This window comes from Peromyscus californicus, unplaced genomic scaffold, assembly GCF_007827085.1.
Source record: "Peromyscus californicus insignis strain IS unplaced genomic scaffold, ASM782708v3 Scaffold_20__1_contigs__length_68692818, whole genome shotgun sequence".
In the NCBI taxonomy this organism is placed as follows: Eukaryota; Metazoa; Chordata; class Mammalia; order Rodentia; family Cricetidae; genus Peromyscus; species Peromyscus californicus.
In genome coordinates, this window is record NW_026294503.1 from 61,127,428 (window position 1) to 61,142,427 (window position 15,000).

Sequence of the window (15,000 nt, forward strand, 5' to 3'; positions counted from 1 at the left end):
TATGTTTTTTAAACCATAAAATGACAATAAAATGATTTTTGAAATGAGTGATTTGGATAAGTGACTTCTGTCCTGATCTTACACCATGATTAAAGTACTAATGACCACAGAAAACAGGAGGTTCTCCCCACAGGACTAGCTGCTCAGAAGCAACAGTGAAGCTTCAAGATCAGCCACAAGGGCACCTGACACTTCATTCTTGGGTCAGTCTTACAAGTACAGCAAAAGACAAGAGAAGGCGGCATTTACCTGCAGCTGATGTTAGTTTATCACTCTCATACTGTACAACTCTTGTCTGAACAACTGCTTCCAAGGCCACGAACAGAGGGGACATCATCACTGGCTGGTACCATTACAGCCAGTAAACTTTCTCTAGCAAAGATCCCTTAACCCATTCCCTGCATTGCTTTGGGGGAAAAAAAAAATGCTGAGGGACAGAATTGTGTTAAGTGGTGAGATAGCTCGGTCTGAAAATGTAACACAAGCACAAAGATCTGAATTAGATGCCCAGGACTAACAAACACCCAAGATTTTACACACACACACACACACACACACACACACACACACACACACACACACAAAATTAAACAAGTATGGGTTTACACCTAAAATCAATACTTTAATTGAACTAGGACACAAACACCGTAAAACGCAGTGCCACTATTTTACAGCACACCTTAATCCAAGCAAAAGGGCACAGAACTGGATTGGGTCCTCTGCAGAGGCACTGAACAGCAGCCTGACTTCTACAGAAGCATCAACACACCTGCTAGCTGGGACATACATTTAACCTTCAAGTTCTCATCTGGAGAATTATCTGGGCGTAGACACCCCACCCCCACCCCACTAAGCACCTGAAAATGCTGGTAAAAGGATGATGGCAAACTTTTTGCAGGGATTTGCACAATTGGTGCAAATGAACTGCTGCAGAAACCCAGTTAGGGTTTGTATACTAACTGAAATTTTTGTTTGTATAAAGGAGTTTTACCTTCTAAAATCATTGCAATGTTGCTTTTAAAATTATACCCAAACACTTTTTCTTCCTTACACATCAACGCATGTGTCCCAGGTGGACCTGGAGCTTGATATGCAGCTGAGGATGGCCTTGAATTTCTGAGTGCTCTGCTTCCACCTCCTGAGTGCGGGACTCCAGGCCTTTGCCCCGACACTCCAGTGTACTGACATCTGTAATAGCCACACCTCCTTAACTCTCACGTAGTTCTACTGGTCACAGCAGCAACGTGTGTCATGGAGTGCTCACTGCCTGTGCTGAGAAGTGTCCTTGTAATCTCCATCTCCCTAACCTCCCTGAGGAGGTTCCACTTCCTAACATAGGAGTGAAAACCTGCATGTTCCTTCCAAGTCACATGCAGCCAGACCCCACAGCCTCAAAGCACAGAGCTGTCACTGGTTTAGCCAGTGAGATTGCCTTGGGTTGTGAAGCAGGGTATTCCCAAGGTTCCCTTGACTTCCTGTTTTCGTCGTCCCCAGAGCAAGTGGAATGCCCATCACTTAACTAGTCAGAATCCTCAGGCTGCTGCCTTACTAGCCTGCTAAAGTTCTGTCATTTAGTTCTATTACTGTTGAGTCCTGAGACACCAGTGCCTGCCTACCCTCCTATTCCTTTTTGAGACAGGATCTGTATGTATGTAGTCGTGGCTGTCCTGGAACTCACTCTGTAGACCAGGTTAGCCTCGAACTCAAGAGATCCGCCTGCCTCTGCCTCCTGAGTGCTGGGATCAAAGGCGTGCACCACCACACCTGACTGACTCCAGTGCCATTTACAAGCTTCCCAATGGAACTTTAAAATTTTAACTATGAAATGGGTCTGCTCAGGAGAGGAAGGATTGTTCTGCCATTAGCTATTGTAACCCTAGAAGCCAATTTGGATTCTTGATTTGTAAATTATCATAAACTGATCCTGGCAGTAATTGACTAGACAATAACCACAAATCCAGTCCTAAGTAACTACACAGCAGAAACATGCCCCAAGGCACCAGGAGACAGTGTTCACAGGATCATTTATAATAGGCAAATTCTTACTAGTGTAAGTGAACTATTCATCTGTATAAACATTACTTCAGCAGTAGTGGTGAGTCATACTACTGTCTTTAAACTCAAAAATTAATCAAGAAAACCATAGTATTTAGAGACGAATACTTCAGTTGCCAAGTGACTGCCTCAGGGCAATTCTTTCTCATGGGTTGGTGGTGCTCAGGCAAGGATGGGACCCCAAGCCCTTTTTGCTCCTTGGCTGTACCCTGGGTTTGGTCTGGGGAAGCTGTAACATCCCACCCCACAGGCAGACTGGTCTGGGGTGGGCTGAAGAACTGTATTCTTTAAAACAATCTCTAAATGACCCTAAATATGCACCTAGATTGCAAACCACTGGACAAGTTACACTTCCATGTTTGTGCAAAGGTGAAAACTAGCAGTGATTACACAGGCTGGAGATTTCCAAGGAAATGTCAAGACAGAGCATTCGATCCTGACAGCAGCACTGTACATCAGGTAAGCGGCTCAGACAACACACTGCACTCACTGGACCTTAGCTTCCGAGTTCTAAAGCCAAGACTCCCTATGTGCCTTCACTTACAGACCGGCTTCTCTAATACTCAGAGGACTGAGAATACACTCAACTGCTTAGGACTTGGGACCACTACTTGACCACTAACAGGTTTCTCAGCCACAAACCTATTGAGTCACAACCATCAGCTGCCAGGTCCACCAGCAAGTGACAGGCACTTAAGGGAAGGAGCATTGGGGTGTGTGTGGTGGGGGAGCCCTCTTGAGTGCCTCAGTCCCTTCTCACCTGCCAAAGTACAATATAGCTTGTACTTTGGGAGGGAGGATTATATTTTGATCATACTTTTTATTCCCACTATGGTTAAAAAAAAGAAAAAAGAAAAAGCATACAGGGTACAATCAGATGGTACCCCAGAAGCAAGTTCTATTTATGGTTTGTAATGGGGAGTCTTTTTATGTAGTTTACACCTGTAATCCAAGATGTGAGACTAAGGCAGGAAGATTGTTGAAGCCAGCCTGAGAGACTACAGTCCTGTCTCCAACAAGAGTACTGTGTGTTATTTGTACCCTTTCTCCAGTTAATGTTACAAAAGCACCATTTTCTGCACACACTCAAAACAGTCCCAAAATAATTAATACAAATAATCCTAATCTTAGTCCTAACCCCCAGTTTCCCACTAACTAGAAAGGGATAACATGTGGATGAGCATGTTTTAATCACGGAAAAATCTACCACCTCTGTAAGGCTTGTATTTTCTGATTGCGCTTCAGGACACTGTACAGCCTTACACCCCACCATGGTTATGGTGCTGTTGCCAGAATTAAACCAAGCTGGATAAAATTTAAGTACTGCCTTGGAAAGTTGAACATTTTGACTTAACCACTTCCACTGAGCTACTGAGAGACAATTATTTGTGGTGCTTTTACCCGACCCTCAGTGCTGGGAACCAAACCCAGGGTGCCTTCATGAATGCAGTGCACACCCTACCAATGGGCTAAACCTCAGGCCTACTGACTTTGTACGCTACCATCAAAAGGACAAATCTGCTTAGCTTTAAAATCTCTATGAAGCTCCACTGCAGCCATCCTAGGCTGGAGATTTTTATGCTAATTTTGGCTAGAAACACTGCATCTGCTACTCCAGCTCTTTGACTCTCACAGCTTCACTGTCTACTGGTTAGCTAAAGTGCTGTCACATGCAGGGACTTGCCCTGTCTTGCCCACTCTTAGATCTATTAACCCACCAGGTCCTTGGTGCGCCTCATATCAACACACACACACACACACACACACACACACACACGAACCAGGTATAGACTATGTACCTACTTCCCTCCCAACACCCCATCTAGCTTCTTGCTCAGTCTCCTCCACGGTTTAATAAACACACACCAAACAACTGTACTACCAGATGACTATTCCAGTGCCTAAGATGAACTGTACCATCCAAAGGCAACACGTATAAATACCATGTATGTAATGATTCTGGACATTAAAGGAGCAGGGTTGATACAGAAGAACAGACAGCTACTTTGAGAGAACTCAAACACGTCAATCACTTAAACCAAGAGGTCACTACACAGTCAAGGCCTGTACTGCCTGTGACCAAGAAACTGGCCCTTACGTAGAGGGATTTCCACAGCAGCCATGGAAACTGGTTAAGCGGATACCAACAAAGCAATCTTGCCTTGGGCCAAGCCTAAGGGGAAAGTGGCCTTAGGAATCTGAAGAGGCACAAAGGACACCTCAGCCACAAAGAAAGAAGTTTCTGTAGTTCTGTCCCTGCCTCTCTCTTTCCTTTGAACTGGTAACAGGCTTAGAGGTTACAAGGCAGCCCACAGTAATGGAGTCCACTTGGAGTCAGATTCCATTCTGCTGACTGCAGGGAAGCAGCTTGTTAGTTTTGACTCATAGTCATATAAAGTCCTTTAAAAAATATACTTCATTTTTAATTATGTGTTTCTGAGGTGGGTATGTGCACATGAGTGCAGGTACCCTGAGACCAGAGGTGTTGGATCCCCTGGAGCGTGAGTTACAAGCTGTGAACTATATGATGTGCGTGCTGGGATCTGAACTCAGGTCGTACGGAAGAACGGTTAAGAGCACCCACCTATCTTAACTGCTGGAGCCATTCCTCCAGTACCTCATATAAACTGTTTAAGGAAATGATACAGCTTTTTAAAACAACCAACCAATGGCTGCAAGACTGACTGTTCCACGTTTCCAAAAGAATTATTTAAAAAGTTTAAAAAAAAAAAGAAAAGAAAAAAGGCCTGGATGTAGCTTGTTGGTAAAGAACTACCTAGCACATATGTTCAAAGCTCTGGACTAAAGGGAAGGGGCAGTCAGACATGACACTCACCTGTGCAGAGCTGTGTCCTCCTCTACCACATTCCTGGCTTCACCTCAGCTAGTCCTCCTGTCCCTAATCTGATACATTCTCAGTCAGGCAGACTTCGATGTCTACAAATCTGAGCTCCAGCACTAAGTAACCATGAAATTAGATAATGGCTCATCTATACACCTCAATTCTCATAATAAGACCAGAATTGGCTTTCTAAGTTAAATGAGGTACATAAATGTTGCAGGCTGACATAGTAAAAGTCAATAAATATGCTGTTACTCTTTCAGAACGTGCCAAGATCAAATCTGACAACATGTGAAGCAGCAAGGGAATCCTGACACATGGGAGGTGACTGTGCGGTGATGACCAGGACTGGAGAGACAGCTCAGCAGTTAGGAGCACTGGCTCCCTTCAGAGGACCTGGGCTGGGTTCCCAGCACCCGCCACCTGTAACTCCAGTTCCGGGGGGGATGTGATGACCTCTTCTGGTCTCCATGAGCATCAGGCATACAGATGGTGAACAAAAAGAAAAGAACGTAAATACGGACACAGTAGGTTAAATAAATTAAACTCCTCTCAGAGAATGTATTATCCAAATTTGATATGAATATCCTGAAATTCAATGCACCTGAGTACACAAAAACAGAAGGTGTAGTGGTCAGTCACAAAGTTCCTCCCTAGACAGTTAGAAAAAAACCCCGCAAATGACCTCACCCTGCTTTAACGGAGAATACACTGGCTACACATACTGACTGAGGGATACATCTCTGCCCTGTGAGGAGGCAGACACGGAGCAATTCAGAGCAGTGCTCACAAGGAGAAGAGACATGAAATGCACTTTGCCTTACAAAACTAGTTTGACAATGGGAAGAAATATTTTTTTCTGGTGGCTCTCTACAGACAGAACAATCACTTTTAAGTGAACAAGTTTGACATGCTAGTGGTAATAATTAAATTTTCGAAAATTATACAAATTTATAATTTTTGAATCTTTAGCAAAAATGACTGAATACTAATCTTCAAGAAATTATTCATATATAACAAGATTTAGGTGTGAAGATTTATTTATAAAAACATTTTTCTATTAACATCTTTGGGGGTTTTGTGTCTTGCGTGCTTCTGAGAGTGTCTTGTCACCCAGGCTAGCCTCAAACTCAGCTGCTGATCTTGAGTTCCTGATCATCCTTCCTCTGCCTCCCAAATTCTAGGATCAAAGCTACATGCCCTACACCTGGATAAAAACATCTTTCAGTTAGTTAAACTTTACACTCCACTAATTTACTTACCTATATTTGTAAAAACAACTTAAGCTGGGCATAGTAGCACACACCTTTAATCCTAGAACTCAGGAGGCAGAGGCAGGACCTGTCAGTGTGAGGTCAGCCTGGTCTACAGAAGTGAGTTCAAGGCTAGCCAGGACTACATGCTGAGACTCTGTCTCAAAAAGCAAAACAGAACATCAAACAAACAAATATACAATAGTAAGGGACTGTTTTAAGAGTACATCTGTATAATAGAAGACTATACAGTCACCAAAAGTCATGCTGTCAAATTAATTTTTATTAAAATGGAATATTCTCAATACATGAATTGAAAAGAATGGGTTATAACATAGCAATGTGCATTGTAGCCAGCCTTGAAAGAAGTTAACTTTGGCAGAATTACAGATGATTTTTCCTTTGCTTCCCAGTCTCTTCTATCTTTAGAAATTATTAAATGTTTTAAATTTCCTAAAGTGATTATATAATTAGGAAAACTACTATTAAAATATATGCTTATAGCTAACTCTGACTTTATTGCCTGGATATTAATGTAATCATGATACTCATTACTTTGGTAAAAATCCAAGAAATAATTCAACACATTTGGAAATGGTTTAAATGATATAAAAGTCATCATTTCCCAGAAAACTTAATAAAATTTTAAAGACACTACTTTGTTTAGCAAAAGAATTTATTAGGATCTATTGCAGACCACAACCTGGTTGGTTTAGAGTGTTGTCTCAGCAGACAGTACTGCAGCTCACACCGCCCCGGCTCCAGACTCGGGGCAGCCGCTGTGCTGAGGCCCATGTCTCTGGGTGAACAGTCAGTAGTGCACACCATGGCCACATAAAGGCAGATCATGGAGATGTGATGGTCGTTACCAGAAGAGCAACAAACAAATACAAAACTTTTGGAATGTTAAAATAATGAGTAACTACTACTGGGCCTGTCTAGGGCCGAAACATGGATCAATGGGAACAGCAAGCTGAAGGGCCCGAGGCACCAAAGGTCAAGTCAATACTGAGTCAGGATCAAGAGGAACCTGCAACTCCATAAACTGTGTTAAATTCATATACATGCAAAACTAATGTGAATTTAAGAAAAAAAGAAAAGAAAAAACAAGAATGTAAAAACAATGCTATTTCTTAACGCAAACCATGCATTTTCTAACTCATTCTTTAAAAGTTTTATTTTAATCCAGTTAGAATATATTCTAGTATTAGAATATATTAGAATAGTTAACATTCATTAACTATTCTGAAGCACTCTAATCAGTGCCCTACCAGATATGAAACACACACATCTGCTAATTTCAAGAATAGTGGAGTTCTCCCAAAGACATAAGACACCTACTTTTTCTTCTAAATTTTAAAACTTGTTTGCGGGAGCTAAACTGTATAAAACCAATTTCAAATGTCATTTACTTTCCAGGTGTCAGTGAAAACAATGCAGAGAAAGGACAGGATGCATTAACTCATCAGCACAGAAACAGCAATCTGCCACAAAATGTCAGAGGACCAGAATTTCACACCACTGTTCGTGGGATCCTCAACTGAAATGAATCTGGTGTGCTACTGGTATTTGAAACTATCTCCTAACTTCCTCTGCCATCAAAATCTAACAGAAGCTTTAATTAAAAATATCTATAAAATACTGCATCAGAAATGCCCAGAAATGTAGAACTGAAGATCAAAACTGTCTGGAAGTATTTTAGGACTGTAATCATACCCTAACAAAGCTTACTACCTCCCTAGTGCAATCACTAGGGATCAAGCTCTCAGTACTCTTCTACATCAACACTCTGCAGAACTAAGAGCCAGGGAGCCTGCACTCACAGAGCGCCACTCCTGTTAGTGGGAGTGAGTGGGAGGACTCACTTGATCCATCACCACGCTACTGGACATCTTTTCAGCTATTTCATGTCCTGAAAACTGTAACTGGGATCAAAGTTCATCATGGAATTCATTTTTCTTTCTAGATGCCAATGAAAATAGCAGTGCCAGAAGCCCTCTGAACTTACCTTTCATAAACACTAACATCTCAATGCTTTAAAAAGCAAACAAAAACAAAAACAAACAAACAAAAAACAACAACTCCAGTCCCTGATAACCTAAGCAAAAACATCTTTACTTAAGCTTTCTGTCCTCAGTCAGACACAAGTTGTAACACCTGGAATTCTGCAGCATGGCTACCTATCACCAAATGAACACTTCCTTCACTGTAAGCATTAGGGAACTTCTGAAGTGTGAGAAGAACTTCATTATGACTGGACAATTGACAACTTGAAGCCAGAGAAGTAGGTCATGTATTCTTAATCCCAGAAAAGAAAGGTCACTACCTAGTAGCAATTCTCCAGTTGACATCAAATTGACCATCACAGATCGACAGAAGGTATATGAAGGAATATAGTTTTTTAAAAGCTAGCTTTCTCCCAAATTGGTCTTCTAAACTCAACAAAGCTTTGATCTGGCAAAGCTGTAACCTAGCAAATCCAACTGCTATTGTTTTTCTAGGTGGGGAGAGAAGAGCGCAAAAGCCACACACACAGTGTGGCCGGATCTGGTGCCAGCAGGTGCCAGCAGGCGAGGGGCACCTGCAGGCTTGAGGCTAAGTCTCACTTGCGATGAACTGCTTTCTTTTTAAGCAATGGACTCAGACATGTGCTTCAAAAATACATTAGGGACCTGTAATTGGTATGTTAATCTATTAATATCAGAAATATTAGTGGCAATACATTGTTTAAATTTCTACAGTTAGATGGGGGAAGGTCATAAAGATCAGACTTCACTTTTCAGCTTGACAGAATAAATGTATTATACATAGATATATAGATATGTCTTCCCAAACCAGCGCCTCTACAAGTTTCTGATTCACGTACTCCACTTAAAAAGCTGTACATCTTTCAGTATCCACATTAGAACACATTCCTGATAAAAATGCACATTCCATTACACCCTTGATTTTCCCTTGAATTTGTTTTATTGGGGTTGGGGGTTAGATATAGAAGTTGCAGTGCACAGCTATATTTAGAACAAAACATTATATCCTACAATAAAAAAAATAATTTTATCAAAACCAGATTTCGATCACAGTTGCGTACACGTTGAATTGCACTTTGCAGATATCTCGACAGTGTCCTTTACAGCGCTCCCCACGTCAGCCTATGTTTTTTTCAGTAGACATGGGTTCTTCCAGAGCTTTCTTCTGGCTCCCCTTCCGTGAGTACTTGTACTTGTCTACATAGGCTTTAACCAGATTTGCCACTTTAGTAGAATTGACTTCTCCACTCTTACTATGACAAACCTAAAAGAAAGGGAGATGTTTTCACACTCAATCCAAACGGACAGCACTGTGAGAACACACACGAGAGCACCGTTTCCATGTGCACACCGAGTGTGACCAAAGGTAAAGGAGCCGAGAAGAACTCTCGGGCTCTAGCATTTACTAACTGGACTTGAGCGTTCTTTACTACAGCAGGAGGTTAAAACAGTCCACGCTGCAGCCGCACTTACTTTGTCCACGGCTTTCCGCACGATCTCCTTGTACTCTTCCTTGGTGATGTCTTTATTTTGGTAAAATGGCTTAATAGCCAATTTTACCTCCTGTGCTGCTTTCTCCTGAATTTGCAATTTCTGATGAGAAGAAAATGTGTAATTATTACCTGCCAACTTACTCTGAAAAACTGTCTAGAAATTTATGAAATTGAAAACAGTACATACACTTTAACCTTGTAACTTTTCAAATGTAAGTATGACATAAAGTACATATTTACTAACATATATGAAACATCTCTAAAAATGATTATGCAGTTATTACCAGTAACTCACCAAGCATCAATATCATCTAGACAGAATCCTTCACATATTAGAATTTGTAACTCCCAATAATAAATCCCCTCCCTCTCTCATGAAATCATCTTTATTATACACAGAATTGCATACAGGTTGCTCTCAACCTTGAACTTGCCTTGTCTGTCTTCGAGCTATCTGCGCTGGCTTCCACTGGAACACTTACTTTGCTTTCTGCCAATTTTACAGCAGCATTAGAGGCTTGGACGTGACTTGATGATGAAGTATTACCAGAACTTGGTCCCTGAACTGATCCTGTGTTTCCTGGGGCTGCTGATGGAGCAGGCAAGACTTGTGTAGCCATGTTATTACTTACATGAGAAGCACTGGGAAGGCCCTGTTTTAAAGAGTTAGCATCTGTCAATGGAGTACTGTACTCAAAAGAAATATTTATGCCATGTATCAGGAACATTAAAAATCAAAGTAGCTGGGCGTAGTGGCACTCCCCGCCCCTCCAATCCCAACACTCAGGAGGCAGAGGGATCTCTGTGAGTTCAAGGCCAGCCTGGTCTACAGAGTGAGTTCCAGGACAGCCAGAGCTATACAAAGAAACCTTGTCTCGAAGAAACAAAACAAAACCTGACAAAGTGATTCAACCTTATTCTTAAGAGAAGTACTTATTTTAGGAAATGTATACATAAACTGCCAGTTGAAGAAAGTGAATATATTCTTAGACAGAGCTTTTATTTAAGCATGTCAAATGTCTTTGAAATGATGTATGTGGGGATGGCAAGATGACTCGGTGAGTCAAAGTGCTTGCCACCCAAGTCTGATGACCCGAGTTCAACCCCTGGAACCCTGGAACAAGATTCTGACATCCACATACCTACGGTGGCAGTCATCCTATCCACACTCACACACATACCACAATAAAATAGAGTCAGTAAGAACAGGGAACTACGAACACCACAATGTGTGCATGTACCTGCACCTTTGTCTCTCAGCGCAGTAAACTCAAAATGAAAAGAAAGCACATAGCAATAGATAATGTCTTTGTCCAAGGTTTACCCCAGCAAGACGGCAAGCACCAGCCTTATCACAAGTGTTCACTAGTTCCCAACTACCTTGCTCCCAAAAGTCTTCAAAATTTTAGGGAATTTTTTTTTTTAAGTGAATTCAAACCTGATCCTAATCTGAATTCACTAATTTGACCAAGCCAAACAACAAAAAGAAATGTTTGGATGTAAATAATGGCATGCATGTAGCTTGCACTTTATAATGTCTGTTCCTGGCCAAGTTTCCCATCTGGGGATAGGAATGGGAATTAACAAAGGATATTGAAAAGAAATTACGATGAATAATTAAAAAATAAAGATATAACCAACTATAACACTGTTTCTAACTGCCAGGAAGCCCTTTCTTAGCCTATTTGCTGAGTGTTTGAATGCTGATTTAACTCAAGCTACTAAGAACATACCTGCACTTGTCTCCCATCTGGCTGTGAAGCCACATAGCTGACCTGCTGGGATGGTGGAGGAGGGGGCGGTGGTGGCGGTCCCTGAGGTACACTGGCAGGGGCAGCTACCTGCATGAGAGGCACTCCTGTGTGGAGATGCAGGGGCAGCTGAGGGTGCATGGTGAATGGGTTACGCTGCATATTCATCAAAGGGGCATGAACACCCACTGGGTACGGGAAGATATTCATAGGCTGATGCTGTGCATTCATTGGGGGTGGAATTACGTTCATGTGTGGCTGCATCATATTTACAGGTAGCTGAGAACCATCAACTTGGTTTGTTTGGTCTTTTAAGTTAGCATCTGTCAAAAGAAAAAAGGCTTTGTAAAAAAAAATGTTACACTTGTAAACACAGACGCAAATAGCAATAGGCTCGGTACAACAAAACCAAAAGGTACGTATTTAATCCTGTCATTTCTAAACAATATACAATCACTTTCTAACAAAAGAAAATGCTCACAATTACTAGTGAAAGTTCACATAACATGTATCAAAGTTAGTAAAGAAAGCCAGGAGTGGTAGCTCACACTTTTCAATGTCAGCATTCAAGCTCTCTGAGTTTTAAGGTCACCCTGTTATACTTAGCAAATTTCAGCCATGGATACATAATAAGACACTATCTTTAAAAAAAAAAAGAATTACTAATTCAAACAACTAGTTTTTTTTGTTTTTTTTTTTTTTTTTTTTTTTGGTTTTTCAAGACAGAGTTTCTCTGTGTAGCTTTGCGCCTTTCCTGGAACTCACTTGGTAGTCCAGGCTGGCCTCGAACTCACAGAGATCCACCTGCCTCTGCCTCCCGAGTGCTGGGATTAAAGGCGTGCGCCACCACCGCCCGGCTTCAAACAACTAGTTTTAAAAAAATCACATAAATTATAGAAGTTACAACAACTGAATATCTTATTTTTATTTTTTGGAAATAAATGAAATACCAGTTAAGTTTTGTATAGTAACATTCCAAACTCCTCTAATGTAGCCAACAACACATAAAACATTTCAAAAAAATAAATAAAATATTTCAGCCTTTGGTGAAATTTGGTGCTAAAGAAATACTGAGTTAGCCAGGCATGGTGGCACATGGCTTTAATTCCAGCACAGGAGGCAGAGGCAGGTAGATCTCTGTGAATTTAGGACCAGCCTAGTCTCTTACAGTCAGTTCCAGGTCAGTCAAGGCTACACAGTGAAACCCTGTCATTAAAAATAATAATAAAATAAAAAATGTTGATTTGCTATGTATTTATATAATTAAAAGTAACTTATAATAACTTTGGCTTAACAGTATAATTTTAGTATCTATTGCATTAAGGATCATTTCAACTCAAGCTATTATTCTCATAGCCTCTTTCTTCAAGTTCAACATTAAGAACAAGCAGAGAGTGTTACCCGGTTCAGGTGTTTCCTCTTCTTGTCTCATCCACCCAGACTGTGGACCTGCAGAATTCCTCCCACGCCGAGAGTAATAGTTCTGTACATCTGCTGGCAGAGTCTTTCTTACTGCCCAACTGGACGCAGACGTCCACCCCGACCTGTCTGCAGGTGTACCGAAAGAGACATCTTGCTCACTTTTCCGCTTAGACGGCTGCTGCTCCACAGACTTGAAGGAGTCACTCCCTGAGAGGGGTGTACGGCTTTGCCACCTGTTCTCATTCTGGTCACTGTAGGCAAAATTACCTCTGTAGGTACCTTTCCCTCGGCCACCTCGACCACGGCTGGACATCCAGCCTGGGCCGAAGTTTTTATTCCAAGAATTCCCTGAATTTTCGTTCCTATTTTCTTCCCAGTGGGAATCTTTTAACTTTTCAGGATTTCTGGTCCTTGGATCTGGCCCAGAGTTTATTTTTTCCGTTACCCAGCTGGGACAGTCATTTCTATGCTTATCTGTGGAATTTGGATCATTAGCATCTGCAATGATGTCAGTTTTTTCTTTTCTTGTACTTTCATTCTGTTTCTCTGAGTCATTCCTTCGGTAGCGGTCATTTCCTCGAGGACACCTCCAACCATCATTTGTCCATCTTTCCTTCCACCGAGGAGAGTAACTATCTCTTTCATTTCTTCCAAATGATGAACTCTTACTTTTTGTTCTCAATCTTGATGGTGATCGAGAGCGAGATCTGGACCTTGACCATCTTCTGGCTCTCCTCTCTCTATCTCGATCTCTCCTCTGCCCATCTCTATCACTTTCTCTTTCTCTGCTCCGGGACCTAGATTTTTCTCTTGAGGAAGAATCTTTTGCTCTGGATTGAGATCTCTGGTTCTCTCTGGGAGCATCTCTTCTTGGGGATACTGACTCCGATCTTTTGGCTTCCCGAGCATTCTCTCTCTTTGGAGACCGAGACTGCCCCCGTTCTCTTGCCACATCCTTTTTTGGTGAGAGAGAACGAGATTTTCTCCGTCCTCTGGCAGACTCTCTCTTGGGTGATGGTGACTGAGAAGTCTTGCTTTCTACTGCAGTCTCTCTTTTTGGAGATGGAGACTGAGCCCGCCTCTTTTCTTGTGCAGTGTCTTTGTTAGGAGACCAAGTTGTAGATGGAGAATGAAATCTAGATCTCCGAGTACGAGGCTTTGGAGCTGTATCCACTAGGCTTTCAGGTGGTTGAGCTACGGTTTCAACCTTCTCAATTGTAGGATCAGAAGACACCTTATTTTCAGAACTGGGGGTCACAGAATTTTCATTCAATTGTTTAGAATCAGTATTTACAGTTGATTCCATTTCAGACTCATTCTGGTCACTACAAAATGAATCGCACTCCATAGGTACTGTTTCATTATTATCTTCACTAAAATGTTTCTCACTCTGTTCAATTTCTGTGTTAGGTAACTCTATAGGTAGGGGATGTTCAATCAGAGGCTCTGTCTTTTCTTCTAAAGATTTGTCCAACTGGGTGTCATCAAGATTATGCTTCAATAAATTATCTTCACAATCTTGAATAGCAGCGGAACTTTCATTTTCTGAACTGTCACGTATTGGAATTATTTCTGTATTTTCAGTTTGAACATGCTCAGGCAATTCAGTGTCTGAGCTGGCAACACAGTGTCTGTCCAGTGTGTGTGCAATTTCACCCTCAGAAGATTCCAATTTGGGGCTCTCTACAGATGCTTCTATGTTTACTGAAGAATCTTTCAAATCAGTGCTTTCTACTATAAGACTCTCCTCTATTTTTTCATCATTAACCACTGACTCTGTATTTTCAGATACTTCACCCAGAGGACTGGACACTGGCTGAGGTCCTTCAATGTCAGAAGCTGGACATGTAAGACAACCATCAGGAGGACTCTCTGTACACACAGGTGCCTGTACCTCTGACTCTGAACATGCAGGCGCCTGCTCTTGATGTTCTATCGGATCACTTCCTCCTTTTACAGAAGGATCTGTAGCAATCTCATGGTGTACACGTAACTCCTCAGCCTCTACACCTGTATCCTCTCCAACAAGCACAGGAGGATCCTGACTGCAGGATTCAGAACACACAAATTCCACTTCCTCGTCTAGCTCATGATTCGCGGTTTGTTCATTTTCTTCTGTTTGTTCACTGCAACTTTTCAAGCAATTAACCAAATGAT

At 41.6% G+C, this 15,000-nt stretch overlaps 1 protein-coding gene across 1 annotated transcript in view; it reads right to left on the reverse strand.

The window, feature by feature from the left end:
- Nucleotides 1-6,412: 6,412 nt before the first annotated feature.
- Scaf11 (SR-related CTD associated factor 11) overlaps nucleotides 6,413-15,000 on the reverse strand; it is a 50,791-nt gene continuing 42,203 nt past the window's right edge. Inside the window, exons 11-15 of the mRNA XM_052748767.1 lie at nucleotides 12,823-15,000; nucleotides 11,404-11,744; nucleotides 10,105-10,323; nucleotides 9,651-9,770; nucleotides 6,413-9,441 (exon numbers count right to left, since the gene is read on the reverse strand). The exon at nucleotides 12,823-15,000 is cut by the window's right edge and continues 483 nt beyond it. Of these exons, the coding sequence (XP_052604727.1) occupies nucleotides 9,295-9,441; nucleotides 9,651-9,770; nucleotides 10,105-10,323; nucleotides 11,404-11,744; nucleotides 12,823-15,000 (3,005 nt within the window). The 3' untranslated portion in view covers nucleotides 6,413-9,294. The remainder of the gene's footprint in view (nucleotides 9,442-9,650; nucleotides 9,771-10,104; nucleotides 10,324-11,403; nucleotides 11,745-12,822) is intronic.